This window comes from Brienomyrus brachyistius, chromosome 2 (assembly GCF_023856365.1).
Source record: "Brienomyrus brachyistius isolate T26 chromosome 2, BBRACH_0.4, whole genome shotgun sequence".
Classification (NCBI taxonomy): Eukaryota; Metazoa; Chordata; class Actinopteri; order Osteoglossiformes; family Mormyridae; genus Brienomyrus; species Brienomyrus brachyistius.
Genome location: NC_064534.1, coordinates 184,883 through 203,200, shown reverse-complemented (window position 1 = coordinate 203,200; position 18,318 = coordinate 184,883). Strand labels below are relative to the sequence as shown.

Sequence of the window (18,318 nt, the reverse complement as noted above, 5' to 3'; positions counted from 1 at the left end):
ATATCTGGGATCAAAACAAACTTCCTCCATTGCTTATTATGTACTTTTATAATGTTTCTGCAAGTATTTCAAACTGCATTTTGCAATGTCTACACTTTGATGTGAAATTACAAATTTCACATAAAACTGACATATTTACAAAAGTAAGTTAAAATTCAGATGAGTGTAATGCGAAAACAAATATATACGAAATAATTTATATGGACGAAGTTTATGATAAAAAATTAAATGTGACCATGCCCCAGTCAGTGAAAGTATGTTCCCTACCCCTAGACCCAAGAGGGTTAAGGATGTGTACTGTGATGGCCAAAAGTTAGTATCTCTATAAATTTGGTGTATCTTTATCTTTATTAAATTTGGTTAGTGGAGCATGCTACATGCCACAGTTTGGGTAATTCATGGAAGCAATAGACATTGAAGGGGAAGTGAAGCAAAGGGACAGCTCAGCGTGGAAGCAATAAGCACTGAGGTGCCGTGGAAGAAAAAGGCAGCTCAGCAGCCACAGCATCTTTCTGAAAGAGGATATATCATGGAGAAACAGGTAAAAAGATCTGTGGGGTGACATACTTTTTGCTTTGTAAAGTCTGACAAGTTTAATAAAAAATATGGATTCGCCGAATTGATATAGATTACTAACTTTTGGGTGTCATAATACACCTAATTAATATTTTAGGTATATTATTCATCTGCTTACCAAATTGTGGGCGAAAGTAAATGCTCACATTGTTTGAATACAGACGTTTCAGAACTAACTAATGAGATAAGCATGTGTATTAATAGTAACTGTAAACTGGATGGATTTAAATAGCAAAACAGCTGAAGAGGCATGGGAATTTTTTAAAAGCACATTATTGCAAGTGCAAGAAGACTTCATACCTGTTTCCAGCAAAACTAAATCTAGGAAACTACAACCAAGGTGGTTTACTAAGGAAATTAAGAATAAAGTCAGGAGGAAAAGTGTTTTCTTCCACAAATGAAAATTAACTAATGATTTCAAAACTAAACAGGAGTATCTAAGTCTACAAGTTGAGTTAAAAAAACAACATTAGACTCTCCAAGAGGAATGTAGAAAGAAAAATTGCATTGGAGGCTAAGGATGACAATAAAAGTTTTGTCCAGTATTCCAACACCAAAAGAGCTCTAAAAACTGAAATCACTAATTTGCAGGATAGTAAGGGCCTTATAATTGGAAAAAAAAATTGATATAGTAAATGAGTTTAATGATTATTTTACACTAGAACTTGTGGCCATCAATGGAAATTAGCAGGAGAACATTTTAAAACAAATTTGAGGAAGCACTTCTTCACACAGCGTGTAGTTAGAGTATGGAATAATGTTCCTATTAGTGTAGCGCAAGCTAAAACCCTGGGTTCCTTTAAATCGGAGATAGATAAGATTAACAACTCTGAGCTATTAGTTAAGTTCTCCCCAAACGAGCTTGATGGGCCGAATGGTCTCCTCTCATTTGTAAATTTATGATGTTCTTATGTTACAGTACATTCATAATTTAAGTGGCTTAGACAAAGAAGAAACTGTGTGTATATGTGACTTTTTCTATATTTAATTGCCTATTTGACTTTAAGCATACTTGTCACATAATCAAATGTAGATGACAATTTCATCATGACTTCAAAGACACCAGACGAAAATATTTCAATTCCAATACTGAAACCAAACCACAGCAAAAAACTAAGATTAATTAAAAATCTATGGATAAATTGATGACAGAACTTCAAAATTTCTTCTATTAATTAAATAGGCGTAACTATGTATTTTGTCAATATCAGTCAAATTAATCATGTCACCACTTAGTGGTATTTAGCTTATTCCTATTACCACTATTTACCCTAAATAATAGGCAATTTTTGACATATCAGGACACAAGTGTTTCAGGTCTATTTTGTGTGAACAAGAAGTGAATGAATCAGAACAAGTCTTTTAGGCGAACTTGATCAAATGAACTGTCACAAAAAAATTCCCACATCCCTACTTTCCTGTCTCTGAAAACTGCACAGTGAGAGAGAAAACAAAATGCTGACATGCCCACTGCGCCTGCAGGGAGAGGGAGGGAAAGCAGGGCTGCTCACCCGCTGCTGCACAGCGACGCAAATCATAGGGAAGCAGGGCTTCGTTTTCATATTAACATTGGGGGGAGGGCAGACATGTGACGTCCCGTTGCGTTATAGGATGATTCTGTAGTCACACAGTACACAGTTTTTATTTTTATTTGTTAAACATTGCTGTTACAGTTATTATATATATATATATATATATAAAGTGAAAATCTTTCCATTTTTTACTGACATCCATCTTCACTAATAAGGCAGTTTATGTGAGGTACTTTCCTACATCAAATACGCTGAATTTGCTGGAATTATTAAAAATAAGCACAAATCGCATGATTCCGCCACAAATGTCAGGTCTTGCACTGTGTAAGTATTACTTCACCTAAGGGTGCCCCTGTCACTCTACTACACCCTGTCGTCTCTGACAAACATCCTAACTTTCTGGAAAGAATCACTTGCACATAAAATACCAAGTAGAAGATCTTCTAGAGACCCATAAGTAAATATAGGGGATTTGTTGAATCTTTTAGCAATAAAAAGGACTTTCTGACAGCAGAGTTTATGAACTAAATGATTCTGATAACTGAATAACTTACTCTATGGCACTTTTCAAAAAAATGCCAGGTCTGGCCAAAACACAGCGGGATGAGATTAGTGATTGACAGAAATGCTATGTAACTGTGCGTTATCAGTGTGGCTATTTGTGCTGTGTTATTAATTAACCAAGCTAATTGCAGTTTGCTATAAGATAATCTTTATGGAAACTGATTGACGAGATTGGTTATGATACGAGGTCTTCAATGAGTTAACATACAAAGCCATAGCCCGCTTTTCCACTCGCAGGTGTGCGGTATCTTAGCTCCTGACCTGTAAGCAGAGTGTCTGGAATTTAGACTAAACCATTTGAATGGAGGGTAGAGGTTCTCCAGGTAGAAACTGACAGGAAAAAAGAACTTTAAATTATTTGAAGAGATATTAATTGAATGTAAATACGGGGTGGGGGCCGGGGGGGAGGCATGTCCGCCTGAACCCCCCTAAATTTACAGATATTCTAGAGAAAACTCTTAAAAACCAAGACTGAAAAATGGAAAATAGTATCGTTTTTCATGATAGCGTATTGCGGTACTTCTTCAGTATCGGTAAACTATGCAATACTAATTACCCCCCTCCCCCCTCATTCACATACATATGTTTCAACCAACTGGTTAAGAGTAATATGATGTGTGTTATTGGCAAGAGCCAATGAGTAGTATGCGTTAACCCTCTGAGGTCTAGGGGTAGGGAACATACTTTAATTGACTGGGGCATGGTCACACATTTCATTCAATATCATAAACTTAATTTATGGCAAATAAATTCATTATTATATATTTGTTTTGGCATTAAATTCATCTTTATTTAATGCACTTTGCAAATATGTCAGAATTATGTGAAGTTTGTAATTTTACATCAAAGCATAGACATTGCAAAATACTGTTTGGAACACTTGCAGAAACATTATAAAAGTACCTAGTAAGCAATGGTAGAAGTTTGTTTTGATCCCAGATATCTGATCACCAAAGTCTTGGCTACATGAAGATGGCTAAATGGTGTAATTGCAACATTCAGTTGGATAAATAAATAAGAAAAACCGAACTCATGTCACTATTTCTTGGCTGGGCTCCTTTCATTGAATATGTAGCAACTATCATGTGTATGCATGAACCATTCACACCTGCCCACACCCCCCCCCCCCCCACCTGGTGCTGATGCGGATGTATCTGGATTGTGTTTCACCAATGCGTTGTGCATCAAATTACCATGCGAATGCGATTTGAATACGCAGTAATGCAGCTATTTAGAATGCGAATAGCGATCTTCAGGTGAGGGTGACACTACACGCCCCCGATGCATGTAAAACAAAGAAAGGAGACATGGTTTACTTTTTTGCTGATTTAGCCTGATTTTAAAAACTTTAATACTTTTCGACAACTGACGTTTTGAAAAGAAAACAGATCAGGGATTTAGTCAGTGTTTTTTTTTTCATGTGTCTACAATATGATTTCAGCGAGTTATGAACTGAAATACATGCGAAAGACACGCAGCATCGCCGACTATGCCGTCGACCCCAGAGGGTTAATCGGTGGTGTGTCCTAGGATAATGACTTCAGGAGAAGTGAGCCATGGCAGACAAAGGTCCAGGAAACACTGCAGCAGAGTACGTGTGAATGAGCCTGAGCTCGGGGGAGCCTGCAGGAGGCTGTGTGGGGGTTTACCTCTCATTCCCTGGCTGGAACTCGGACAGCAGGGAGGGCCGGCGGCGATGTGGCTGGGCCAGGGCTCCGTGGCTCAGGTGGGAAGCAAAGTCACGTGGGTGCGTGTGGTACTCCACCAGTGCTACATCCTGCAGTGCAGAAACACACAGTCAGCTCGCCTGCTTCGTCCCTGCACCTGAGCCCTCCTTTCACAGCCCAGGCGTATCGCAGACGCCACTGGCTGCAGTGAAAATATGGTGTTAACACAAATGTAGATTTAAGGAAAACAAGCTGAACAGCCGGTCTCCTGAGTTAAGATGTGATAAACTTGTACAGTAAAATTCCCTGTAAAAACGCACAGAGGAGATGGTATGATCTGGGTTTATTGACACAACACCGTTTGGGGGGGTAGAGCCCCTGCTATACCATCCACTCCACTTAGAACGGGTCGGGTGGACTTACCGCATGTGTTCGGGCCAGCTGCAGCGGTAGCGCTGCCGGGCTGGGAAGGTGTCGGGCATCTACAACCCGGCGACCCTGGGCCACAGACTGGGGGTGGCTGGACATGCTCCTTCTACAGAGAGGTGCCGTCCAGGAGCATCATCACTGGGAGTCTGGGGGACGACGACCTGCAACACACAGGCATGCAGAGGGCTCAAGGTTCTACTGCAGAAAGCATGCACTTTGTTATTTGACAAAAACAGAACTCCACATTGCCAAGAGGATCCTCCATCCAATACCATTCATAATCTTACCAGTGTTTACAACCTGAGTACTTAGGAAGCAATTCATATTAAATACGCCGTCTATAGCACGACAAACTGAGCCCGTGCAGGGCTTAAAATGAGAAGTCAGGTTCCTTAATTATCAGCGTTTAAGTTTCTCACACTGGATGTGAATATGTAAGACTCATTGGGCTCTCCATTCAGGACCTTCCCCCATGGGCAATATGTGGCATTAAGAGACAACAAAGAATGCACAGTCACTCCCCTGAGTGCAAACTTTGAAAGGTTGCAGTGATGAGGTCTCCGACGTGCAACAGAGTGGTGCAAGAAATCAGGGGTGAGTATAAAGGCAGGCAGGGGTGGATCTAAAGGGCAACAGGAGTGAGTATAAAGGGAGGCAGGGATGGATCTAATGGGAGGCAGGGGTGAGTATAAAGGGAGTCAGGAGTGGATCTAATGGGAGGCAGGGGTGGACAAGAAAGGGCAACCGGGGTGAGTATAAAGGGAGTCAGGAGTGGATCTAATGGGAGGCAGGGGTGGACAAGAAAGGGCAACCGGGGTGAGTATAAAGGGAGACAGGGGTGGATCTAATGGGAGGCAGGGGTGGACAAGAAAGGGCAACCGGGGTGAGTATAAAGGGAGACAGGGGTGGATCTAATGGGAGGCAGGGGTGGACAAGAAAGGGCAACCGGGGTGAATATAAAGGAAGGCAGGGGTGGAAATAAAAAGCAGCAGAGGCAGTAGCAAAGTGTCAGGTAATGACCTAACAACAGGGATGGGTGAGATGCAATTCCTGTGACATTACTACACTTGTCACAATAATTACGTTATCGATTTATCACACAATGTATGGACATAACCTCAAATTTTTTTCTAGCCTCGATATTGGCAAATCATGTTTACACGAGAATAAATGCCTCCAACATATCAGCCAGTGGTATTGCTTTAGCCGTCTTTTCCGGTCTCTGTGTCACAGACACTGTTCAGGGCCGATTCATACTTCACATGAAAGCATGCTCGCCACAACACATGCAACGCAGTGCTGGACCATTTGCAATCCTGAATGTTCATACTTCCAGTGCCAGGCAAACTTGCTCTTAAAAGTCACGTTGAAGTATGATATGGGTGTTATAAGCCCCGTTTCCCACTGTCCCCTCCCACTCTATATTCGTTCCCTGTGTTCTGTTGTCACAAGAAGCATACCGACAACAGCGCGTGTGTTCTGTGAAAGAGAGAGACGTTCTCTGGAATTACAGGAGATACAGTGGATATTGCACAAGCACATACAGGTGGGTGATACAGCATACTGTTTTGGGTGGTTTTTTGTTGAGGTGATTAAACAGATTTGTCATATTGCTCTCTGACTTGTGAACCTCTGACTTGTCCTCCATGACGACCATGCTACTTCGTTGCCAAATAGGTAAAGGAATGTTATGTCATGATATCAAGTCGTGTAAATCAGAGCACTGAATTCATGCACGCATTTCTGAGCAAAACCACCTACCTGACCATGTGTTCAAAATGTTTTGTCCAAGTAGGAGCCTGTATTTTCCCAATAGTAACGCGCCACAAATACAATATTTGAACTGACTCCTTTCTGACTTCTTTTTAGTTTTCTAATGAACAACTGAGGTTTGATTGTATCACTGCGTGGAGCCTCCATAATACTGGGGTGATAGTGTATTGCCTGTAAAGGAATGAATGACTCTCTATACCGCTGTGCCAGATGTTTAATATATAATGCATTTTTTTAAGTGCCTGAGAATAGATTTTTTTTGTTGTGGTTTTATTTGGGACTTTTTTGCATTCCAATGTCTAAATATTCTTAAGAATGAAAAGTTCATTGTTGCATTATTATGGCACTATGAATAGTACTACAGCAGCCATTCCAGAACCCAGCAGTGAGGTACTAGTGCTTACTGAGCTGTACCCTATAAGATACTGCACAGTGTGTGGGCCTTGAGGCCAGTAATCACAGACCACCAGTAGCCAACTACAGGCTAATGTAAGTCAGTTAAATTTATCTAGCAAAAACCCAATTGATGGCATTTAAAAGCACAGACAATTGACTGAAACATATCTGCCTGCTGTGAAGCAGTTAAAGTGTACAGTGCATGCCAGCCAACTTTAAAAGTCATATCTACTCAGTATGTCCAGTTCAAGTCTTGCCAAAATACTGCCTGTGGAACCTCTTTCATGTAACTGAAATAAAGCAACCTGGACAAAACAGCCTAACGCGTTTCAATGTGTATTATAATATCACATGTTTGACAGCGCAGAATAAATGTATTAGTAAATGTAAATGTCTTCCTCTTGAGACTTGAGTGTGCACTTCACTTTACATACTAATACTCTTTCCATCCACAGGATGGACAGCAGTCTGCTTTATTCTCTCTCTCTCTCTCTCACTCACACACACACACACACACACACACACACACACACACACACACACACACACACACACACACACACACACACACACACACGCCTGCAGAGACAGACATACAGAGTATGGAAGGAAAATGTTATGGGTATGAAAGTACAGTGATACTCGGTATATGTCCGCTTTGGAATAAGTCCAACTTGGTAAACGTCCTGTTTACCAATTTTGCTTGGTATACGACCTTTGCTTGAAATACGACTCACGTGCTAGAACTTCTATGGGCCAAAATGAGTCACGACACTGCGCGCTACTCTTGTTTTCCTCTCTCAAGACAAAGCCCACTGCCCACGAGCGTCAGTACGCCAGTTGCTACCATTCAGTGAACAACCCGCGCTATAACTCTCTTTTCATTAATTTCATCTAATTGGTTTTGTATCTATGTAGCAGTTATAAAATTATTTTATACAACGCCATCAGTGTATAATATGCCAATAACAATAGGATTTTTTTTCCATGGGAACGGATTAATCATTTTCCTTTTATTTCTTATGGGAAAAATGTGTTTGTTATATGTCCTGTTTGGTACAAGTCCAAGGATCTGGAATGAATTAAGGACATATACCGAGGTACCATTGTATTCATTTCAAAACACTTCTTCTATGAGGAGATAAGTCACTGGCTTCTCTTTCGATTATAATTTTCCACAAAAAGAAAATTCATAAGTAACTCCATACAAAACATTACTGCCCACTGCATTACACCACCACAAAAAATGTACCCAACATTAAGGAGCTTGGAGAAGTAGGGAAGTGTGGGAATAACAAACACAAACTCGCCAGGAGACAGGATACTTCTGTGACCTGCAGCCCTAACCAGTAACAAGGTACTAAAGGCCCCCCTGACTCCATCCCCAGACCCCAGATGATCACCATCCGTCACGAGCAGGGTGGTCTGTTTCAGGATGGGCAGTTGCCTTGGCCACACCCAGACCCCCCCGCTCTTCCATTCCGCTGTTTGTTAGGGAATGTGAATTCAGTAAAGCCCTTCAGAGGAAGTGGCAGAAGGACAAGGCTAACGCTGTAGCTACCAAGGATAAGAAACACAGCAATAATGCAGTGATGCCTTTTTTATGAAACGCCCACAGATGCCAGTGCTTAAAGAGCAGGGCATGTTTTACCAAGGGGTGCACATATGTAGACATTTTGGCTGCTACTGATATACTACTAATATCATGGACACTAATAACCGGCCAACCTCTGAGCTCCTCAAATCTGCAGTGAAACTGTTGTGGGCGTCGGTACTTCTTAAGATTCTGTGGATGTGTGCAGCAACCACACGATGTAATGCAAGCAGTGAGACATCAGTGAAGTCACGCTGATTTGGGAGACTGCAGTGAAGAATGTGCGAGGTCCTCCACAGCGGAAATCGGCAGATTGTGCAGTGCAATCATCTCCATTATTTCAGTAGCTATGTCTTTGGCTCTGATGCTAGCTTCAAATATTGACCAAAGTCTAAATATCAGACATGATTGACATCAGACCGATGCCCATGTCTTGATTAAGAACCATCATCTATAGTTTTATCATTGAAAAAGATATTATCAAACCAAAAACAAATCAGGCCCATTGAGCCTGTCGCTGTTAACCTTGTAAACCAAGACAACACAATAACGTTGTCAAAAAAACGATTCTCAGATACTAATCGATACTAAAATTTAGTATCAAGTTCAATATCAATTAGCACTGGTATCGATACTTAAATGGCAGTTTTGCATCTGCTGGTTCACAGAAATCACCAGCACACTACAACAATTTTCAACAGGTATTGCAGCGGGCAGCCCCTCCCCCGACAACGGCTACCAGTAGGACCCTTTGTTTTACATGAGAGACAAACTTTAAACATGGCAGCAGGCGAAAGCAGTTCCAGCTTTTTAGTTCTGCAGCACCAAGCTTGATAGAGAATGTAAAAAGCAAGAGCGCTGTCTGGAAATACTTCGCATATGAACCAGATGAACAGAGAAAACCAAAAGATGTGGACAAGCCCATTTGCAAGAAGTGCTTCAAAGTTGTCGCAACCAAATCGAGGAGCACGACAAATTTAACAAAGCATTCGAAAGACCATCACTCCAAATTATACGCGGAGTTTCGAGAGATGAGTAAAGTTGTTGTTCAAACGTAATATGAATATTTTAAATGCCACTGTCAAGCAACACTGTTGAAGTGAATTAACTATAAGAATGGCTGAGTCTTCACTTCTCTCTCCGTGTTTTACAATTATCTAATTGCACAACGCGCATATATTTTTCACTGCTGAGCCATGCAAAACGAGTGCTTTTTCTTAATTTGGCTCAAAAACATTAAAATACATTACTTTCCTTTATACGTCCATTAATTTATTAAAAAATGAATGAATAAATAATCAATGAATTTATTTATTTTTTCATTTCTTTATAATATATATATATGAAAATATTTCTTTTATTTGTATTCATTTTTTATTTATCAATTTAATTTTTATTCATTTCTGTATATTGTTTGGCTTGTATTATTTTTGTTGTGTTCTCACTTTGTTTAAAAGATGTGCCAGTTTTCATTTTTTTAAGCCCATCCTCACAAGAAAACTATATATTTGCACAAGCTAATAGAGCTTTAAGATATTTTATTTATTTTACAATGTTAATGGCCTTTTTTTATTTATCAGGTTTATTTTTTTCATTGTATTGTTTGGATTTTCATTTTTTTGGTGGTGTTCTGATTTTATAAAGGAAAAAAAATCCTCTGTTGGTTTTTTCTTCCCCTGCAGTATTGAAAATAGTATCAAGTATCGAGAACCATCCTTAGTATCAGTATCGAGTTTGAAATTTCACTATCGTGACAAGCCTACAACACATACAAACAATCTCAAATAAAAATCTGCTGTAATATTTCTAACAATAATATGATTTGCAGCTGGTATAATGGCAAATAATAGCAAAGAGCCCCAACAACTGAACAAATGTAATTTACATCAGCACTAATATGAAGTTAAAAAAAAAGTATGAAGAAAGGTGATGGTCTACATTTCCTAAGTTGTGTTTGCTAGTGCTACGAGAGTGTACTCACTAGCTAGCACAATGGCAGGAGTGATCGGTTAAAACAGCCCCTTTGATACTCCAGGAAGAGGCCAGAATGTTCAGCAGTGACAGCTACAGTACAGCAGAGTTGCAGGTCTTGTAAGTCTTCCGTGCTGCATGAAAAGACCAACAGACTTTTCATGGCCTGCCGCCTGGGCCACACAAAATGCAAAACCCTGCTCAGGCGGCAAGTCCTGCGAATGTTATGTCAGGCATACACATATACACGGCTGGTACACGTATGGCGGCCAGCAAAAGCAGCTTCCTCCGCCGGTTAGTGGTGCATGTAGCAATGCAGCTGGGTGGCCAAAACACACATGCTGCAGAGACATGCCACAAGGAACAAGAGCAGGGGGAATAAAACAGAACTACAAAGAGCTTTTTGTTTGCAGGGGTTTTTCCTTGGCAATCCAGTTCAGTTTGATCAACATGACAGAAGCATCTCCTTGACAAACACAACCCAGTCAGCAGAAAGAGAGAGGGAGAAACTGTGGGGGGAGGGGGGGTTAAATTATAATCCATCAGAAAGAAGTTCAGTACAATAAACAGCCTCACAGGCAGAAGACCGCGTGCACGCATTGGCAGTAGCACAGGCACCGGTATGAACACCCACAGGCAAATAGCACCCCGGTGCCGAGCGTCAGCATCACGTCAGTCACCCTGTGCACCCAAACTCCCACAGGCTGCACTGGAATGAACTGCAGTGTCCCTGCTACTACTACAGCGACACTCACCTCTGAGATCCCGCCCCCTTGTTTGTCCTGGGAACAAGCAGCACACACAACAGTATGTGTATCCCTCTGCATTCTGTCACTGCTGCGAAAAAGTGCCGAAACAGGGGTGGGGGGAGGGGGTTGTTGCTTGCTTTGACAGTTTGTGTTTCACGTGGCTCTTTTTCACAATTAATGAAATTAATCACAGGCAATGTCCTTTACACACACAGACACATTCACCCCTACGCCATTTAAACTCCTACACCTCCTTGGCAGTAGAACCTGTATTCTGGGTTTCGAGATGAATCCTTGAAGACTGACCAAAAGTCTTCACCTCTCCATCCTCTTCCTTAGGCTCCCAGGCTTCTTAAAAAGAGCTTATAATAGCAGCATTGGCTGCCAGTGCTCAGCAGCCTGGGGCAGGTAGATAAGCTCTGTGGGGTATGCAGGCTGTTCACTGACTTCAAGGAGAATTGAAAGGAAGAACCCACCAAAAATACACATATCATAGTGAAGGTCATGAGTGTAACAAGTACATGCTCCCATAATCTGAGCACAGCAGCAGTGCTCTGGGCAGCCGCTCCAGCTCGATACTCCTCATGGAAGGTAGCTTTTATGTAAAGCACAGGCTGGGTAGCTATAATTCAACATGATATACCAGTGTTGCTGCAATACTGTTCACATGCTGTCTCCACCTTGCAATCCCATACATTTTAAGTCAGAAACAACTATAGGCTGGTGCATCCTTACTGCGGATGCACCGCCACATGTTGCCTTTGCTCGATAGAGACCCCCTCGCTGTCCACCTTTAAAACACGTCTTAAAACTCACTTTTATGCTTTGGCTTTTGGCCCCAGCAGCACTTAGTTTTCTTTTAATTATCTGATTTTGTATTTGTTTTTATTTTTATTTTCCCTCTCCAGTGCTCCAATGTACAGCACTTTGCGCCAGCTATCATTAATTTAAAGTGCTTTATAAATAAACATGGTATAGTATGGTATGGTATGGCATGTGCAGCTGTAGTGATGTAATTTTTGTCACTGAGGTCAGGCACATTGATTGCATTGGGGGGGGACAACTGAAACAAACAACACGGATGTCCTGTTCAGTGATGCAAACACACTTTGATCGTTCATTGGCAGCAGAAATAGTAGCAGAACGGAGATCAGACTAAACACTTTTTTTTTTTTTTTTTTTTTTACACGCTCTGTTTAGGCCAAGGGTCTCCAAGTCCGATCCTGGAGATCTACTGTCCAGTAGGTTTTCTATCCTACCCGGCTTCTGATGAGTCACACCTGTTCTCAGGTAAATACCAGGGACAGTGTGGCTCATCAGAAGCCAAGTGGGACAGAAAACCTACTGGACAATAGCTTTCCAGGACCGTTCTAGGAGACCCCTGGATTAGACTAAATAAATACGGCCAGCGGATTCAAAAACAGGCTGACAGAGGAAGTTCGAAAATACCAGCATTTATATGTTTCCTCACTATGGGATTAAAAAGACTCCTAGCTGGCTGCAAACTAAAATAAAATGTGACCCTCCAGCACAAAACTGCACACTTGGGTCAAAAATTAGAAATTAGGATTATGGTAGAATAGATGTGTTTGATATGTTCCTGTTACAATTTTTATTAGATTTTTCATGAATATATTGGTCTATATGTGGTTGATATATGGTGTGAATTTCATTTTATTTGCTTGAAAAGTAATATGTGTTGCTAAGAAGTTTATATTGATCATCTTTGGGACCATTTTTCTCAAAAATTCGAAAATTCAAATTAGCATATCTCGATAAATTTTTGTACGATTCTTAAAATTTATGCATCATTGGAAAGGAATTTTTGTGCTCTTTCATTTTATACCATAATGCTAATTTCTAAGTTTTGACCCAAGTGTACAGTTTTGTGCTGGTAGGTCACAAATATGCTTGTAACTGCAACGCCATTTACCTGTCCGTGCCCTTGAGGTAGGGTTATTATAGCTTGATTTTTGGAATGTATTCTGTATATCTATTTTCATTTTAAATCTAGTGTAGTTTCCGTTTTTAGGCTGGTTTTATTAGTTTTTAATTGAAGGGTAGGACCTACATAAAAAACTAAATGAATATGCAGTAATTTTATTTCTAGGGATAGATGTAAAGTTGTAGGACTGAGTACTTCAAAATCTCATGATGTAGTCCCATTGCCTACTTCTGTACTTCACCTTTGATTAAATGAAAGATAAACAAAACATTGCTTTAGCTACATAGTACTTAAAAACTGTAAAAGAAGGTATTTGATGTTTGTTTTATATTATTTTGATTTGTTTTCAGGGTGTTTAGTTTATTTTCATATCTTATTTCAATTTCTAAAAATGTTTCCATTAACAATAATAACCGTACCTCGCAAAGTGTATGTGCGAAATGCATAGCTAGTTTTCATAAAATTCTTATTTTTAATGGTTGCATCTGTACTGCAAAAACAACAGACTCATATAGATTAACATTCAGAAATAAGATGTCTCTCTCAAATCACCCTTTAAATATTTAGCTAAATTTGTGGTGTTTGCCCCCATTATCTTGTGCGCTGGCACTTGCATACAGGTTTTTGTATGTCCTGTGGTTCACAGTGTTCAGCTGGCACAGAGCCATAGTATTTCCAGATGCCATTCCAGCCACACTCTTCATTGATTAAGCGCAGTGCTGAAAGCTCTGCTGCATCTTCAGTAACACCCCGTGTGTGACACTGCACTCAGACGCAAAGGCAACCTACAAGCCTCAGCAGGCAGAACAAACCGGAAGTGCAGGCTACAGAACTGATACCATGAAAAACAGTGTTGATACATGATACATGACAGAATCAATACCTGAATCACTAATGGAAACATGATATTTCTGTTTCGTCCAGCTATTTTTATATAAATGAATGAATACAATTCTACCGATTATGCAAAATAAATGTGGCCAGCTCAAATAATGGCAATCAGGGGTCTTGTGATAGGCCTAGACAGATACGTACTTCATTAATCCTGAGAGGAAAATCTGGGACACTTGTTGGTTGGGCTGTCACGATCTTGCCCCGATTTAATGGCGATTATACGGCGCATGCGCATCATTACTAAGGCTTTAGATGATGGCTGAAACGTTTGTCCAGATGCTGGCTTTTTATGAGGTTTATTTACTTGCACCCACAATTTGGTAAGCAGAATAGTGGTGTGCCCAAGATATTAATGAAATGCATATGGTGACGCCCAAAAGTCAGTGATCTGTATAAATTCAGTGTATCCTTATGCTTATTAAATTCAGTTTTAGTGGAGCACGCCATGTGCTATTGTTTTAGTAAATCATTGAAGCAATAAGCACTGAAGTGGCACTGAAGAAAAGAACAGCTCAACAGCTACAACATTTACATTTACAGCATGTGGGAGACACCCTTAGCCAGAGCGACTTGCATAAGTGCTTTAAGACTCTGCAATGAATTTTCCGATACTAGCTCAATAAAGACCCAGGCTATGAATACCATCTATCTGAACACTCTGTTGGGAAAGTGCAATTTATTTATTTTTTTAAATAAGGAAAAGAGCTCAGAGTAAGATGCTAGAAGTACTACTTCAGATATTACTGAAAAAGGAATGTTTTAAGTTGTCGCTTGAAAACTTTTTTTCAACAACATCTTTTGTAAGAGAAGATATTCTGGACAAACAAGGTAAAAAGACGTTGCATTCTTCGTCCAAGTAAGCTTTGTAATTTTGCCGGTGTCTTTCCTATGATGTTTGCATGTACAATTAGATTTGCTGCATTACACAATGCTCTCTTTCGCTAGAAAGGCTTTCCAAACAGGCAGGTAGCTGTTAGGCTACTTTGAGGTTCCAATTTAAATAAATTTCCACATGGCTGACATCTTGATAGTTTGTAGTTTCAAGCCAAGTGCCTTAGGTTTACTGCAGCATGCAACAGGACCTTACAATCTGCAAAACTGACCTAAATTAGACGGATACAGGAAATTACATAGAGCAGGCTTTGGACTGCACTGTGGTAACTGATACCGGTCAATTAAAATATGCCTGGATCAGCCCTGATTCCAAGATTTGATATAGGGTCAGGGTCATTACTGATTAAAAGCTCCTATTACTGATTTGACCAAGAGGTACCCTGCAAAGTTGCCCCCTCAATGGGCCAGGCCTACATAATCACACAATAGTTAGGTTTGTTAACTATTGTGTTTGGTGAAAAGTAAAAACGTATTATGAACCTGTGTCCAGTTGTGTGACACTGCAAATTTAGTCTATATTACTGTGATGGCTAGTGAGTAGAAGAGAGAAAATTCTGAGCTGCTTATCCTTGCTAAAAAAATGTGTCACAATAGATTTATGGGCCACTGTTAGAAGAAATATAAAAAGCATGCAAATTTTACAGGTTGACTGGAGAACCTGCAAATTCTGTCCAAACCAGAGAGCATCATTCAGAGACTGATCAGGTTCACATTTCCAAACAGTCCTTTTAATTCCTGAGATTCCTAGTCAGAGCAGTGAATAATCGATTTAGTGCCACCAGACACGTGGCAGTTTCTGATGAATAGTTCTCGCCCTGGAGGCTGGTTCATGCTTACTGCAGTCACGGATGCACTGCCATGTGCGCAGCCGTGCTGACAATTTGTCACCGAGGTTGAGCGCATAGACCAAGTTCGACAGCTGCACACGAGGGTGTGCAAGGGTTGGTTTTTACTTCACGTGGACGCGGCAGCGCAACTGTGATGCAATTTTCATCATGGGGCTGGCTGTGTGTGAGGCCATGTAACACTCAAATATCATTACTCCACAGAGGCTCAGCTCACTGATGTAAACGAACCTCGGTCATTCGTTAGCTAGGGAAAAACAGTTGTGCAGTTGATGCTAGACGCAAAAAACACTCAAGACAGCAGCTGGATGAGGGACACCCGCTTTCCTGTGAAGTAAAAACCAGTCTCCCCACTTGAAAACTGAAACAATGCAGACGGTCCATTTAGTGACACAAACATACCTCGAACATTCAGGGGACCAGTAGCATGAACTCTGGAAGGAAATCGGACCAAAGATTATATTGTACACACACACACCCACCCACACACACATACACCTTTTGTACTATACCTGATCAGAATTAAAACAAATATAACTAGCAGATTCGAATAAAGGTTGCCTGGAAAGTCCAAACATACTGCCATTTATATGATTTCTCATTATGGGATTTCTGTCAAGACTCCCAGCTGTAAACTAAAAAAAAATACATTTATAACTGCAATGTCACATATCTGTCTCTTTCCTTGCAGTATATGATGCACTGTTAGTTTTAGTAAAATAATAATTTTTTATATATTATATATTTCATGACCTGCTCATCGGCTCCTCCTGTGTGCCACGCCCCCTGCTTACCCACGTGTGTTTCCCGGATTGTACCCAGCTGTGTCTGCTTATTTTCAATCAGTCCTGTGTATTTCAGTCCGTGTCTTACCCGAGTCCTTTGTCCGTCATTGATGTTACCTGGTGTTTGTACTTCGTTCCCCAATAAACCCCCAGTTCGCCCCGTTTTCCGCCTGCCTGCTCGTTCCTGTTCGCTCGCGCTGCCAAAGCGATCACTCGTTCGGCATGTCGCGTGACAATATATTAATATAATATATTTTAATATTAACACACATACCACACTTCATAAACGAGGAGCTTTGCTCCAGAGCGCTACCCCAGGCTAGATGCCAACATACACCCAGAAACACTGAAACATGTTGTGATGTGACTGCGTCTGCAATCAGCATGAGCCAGGCCTGAGGCTCACACGCAGCACTGACCCGCCACCCTGAATATGACATGCTGTTCTGAATAAATGAAGGATGCCTTCTCTGAATATGAGGCATAATAATTAGCATAATAAATAAAAATAGCAGTGGACCTGAAAAAAAAACTATTAAAATGACCTTTACATTGTATGCTGCCTCCTTGTTAGAGGTCACAGGAACATGCACGTGCACAGAGACACAAAGACACACAGACACAGCCATTAAGGGAATGTTTGTCTAATAACAGCAGCTGGATCTCCTGTGGTGTGTACAGTGTAGTGCCTGGAGTACCCAGCTCCACTAGGATACTGCAATGTCTCCTCAGGCTGAATGGGTTTCTCACTCCAAGGAACCTCTCCAGCTGAGATGCAAAGTCCAATGAGGGATGGGGAGAATCTCTCTGCATGAATGCAGACAGCCATAGCCATCATCCTACACAGCGTCATTCTGACTTAATGGTGTATATGCCAGTTATTGTGGTTGCCAAGGAGCTCCATCCCATCTAGAACCCAAGCAGCTTCCACTAGCTCCTGCAGACCCACCCTGGTCCGTATGGTGACTTTCCTAATCAATCCAGACTACTCGTTGCACAAAACTAAGCGTTATTTACATTTATTCATATCTGCCCATCTGGTTCTCCAGAATAGTTCATACAATACCGCATCATAGTATCTTCATGCATACACAGGAACCTCAAATCATTCAAACATATTCAATTCAATTATTTTTTTTTTTACATAGCGCCTATCACAAGAGTCATCACAAGGTGCTTTGCATGGGTCTGTTGTGATACATTACAACCTCGTTAAGACAAAGTAATACAAAAACAGAGATGCGTAAAGACAAAGAATTGAAAGAAATTCTTGAGGTCCAAAGTCAACTGGTTGCCCAACCCCCCTGGGCATGCTAACATTAATGAAAACACATATCATTATAATGATGCTAAAACAAGACTTTTAAAACTTTAGCTTCAATTTCTGCCTTTCTCTTGGTAATGCTGAGGGCTATGCAGGAAAACACAAGCCTCAAATGCCTTATTTACAGAGCAGCCAATAGTACCTCACTTAAGGACAGGGACAGTGTAAATAACACGCTACCCACCTGTGTAAAGAAGTCACAATCTGCCATCTTTTATTCTCTTGCTGTCCTGAACTCAAATAACCCAGGGAAACAACCCCGTAAAGCTGTGTATTCATCTTCCGGGGCCACGAGGAAATTTTCTGTAAACGGATAGCCACCGGCATTGGAATGCAGCTCATGCACCAGGTGGCTTCCATTTCATTTGCGCTCTGGGAAA

General features: G+C 40.8%; 1 protein-coding gene across 8 annotated transcripts in view; it reads right to left on the bottom strand.

Annotated features, from left to right (window-relative positions):
- Positions 1–18,318, bottom strand: part of ncor2 (nuclear receptor corepressor 2) — a 165,141-nt gene that overhangs the window by 101,899 nt on the left and 44,924 nt on the right. For all 8 annotated transcript variants that reach the window (XM_049003271.1, XM_049003228.1, XM_049003233.1 and 5 more), the window contains exons 2-3: positions 4,763–4,929; positions 4,322–4,449 (exon numbers count right to left, since the gene is read on the bottom strand). In XM_049003271.1, the coding sequence (XP_048859228.1) occupies positions 4,322–4,449; positions 4,763–4,867 (233 nt within the window). In that variant the 5' untranslated portion in view covers positions 4,868–4,929. The remainder of the gene's footprint in view (positions 1–4,321; positions 4,450–4,762; positions 4,930–18,318) is intronic.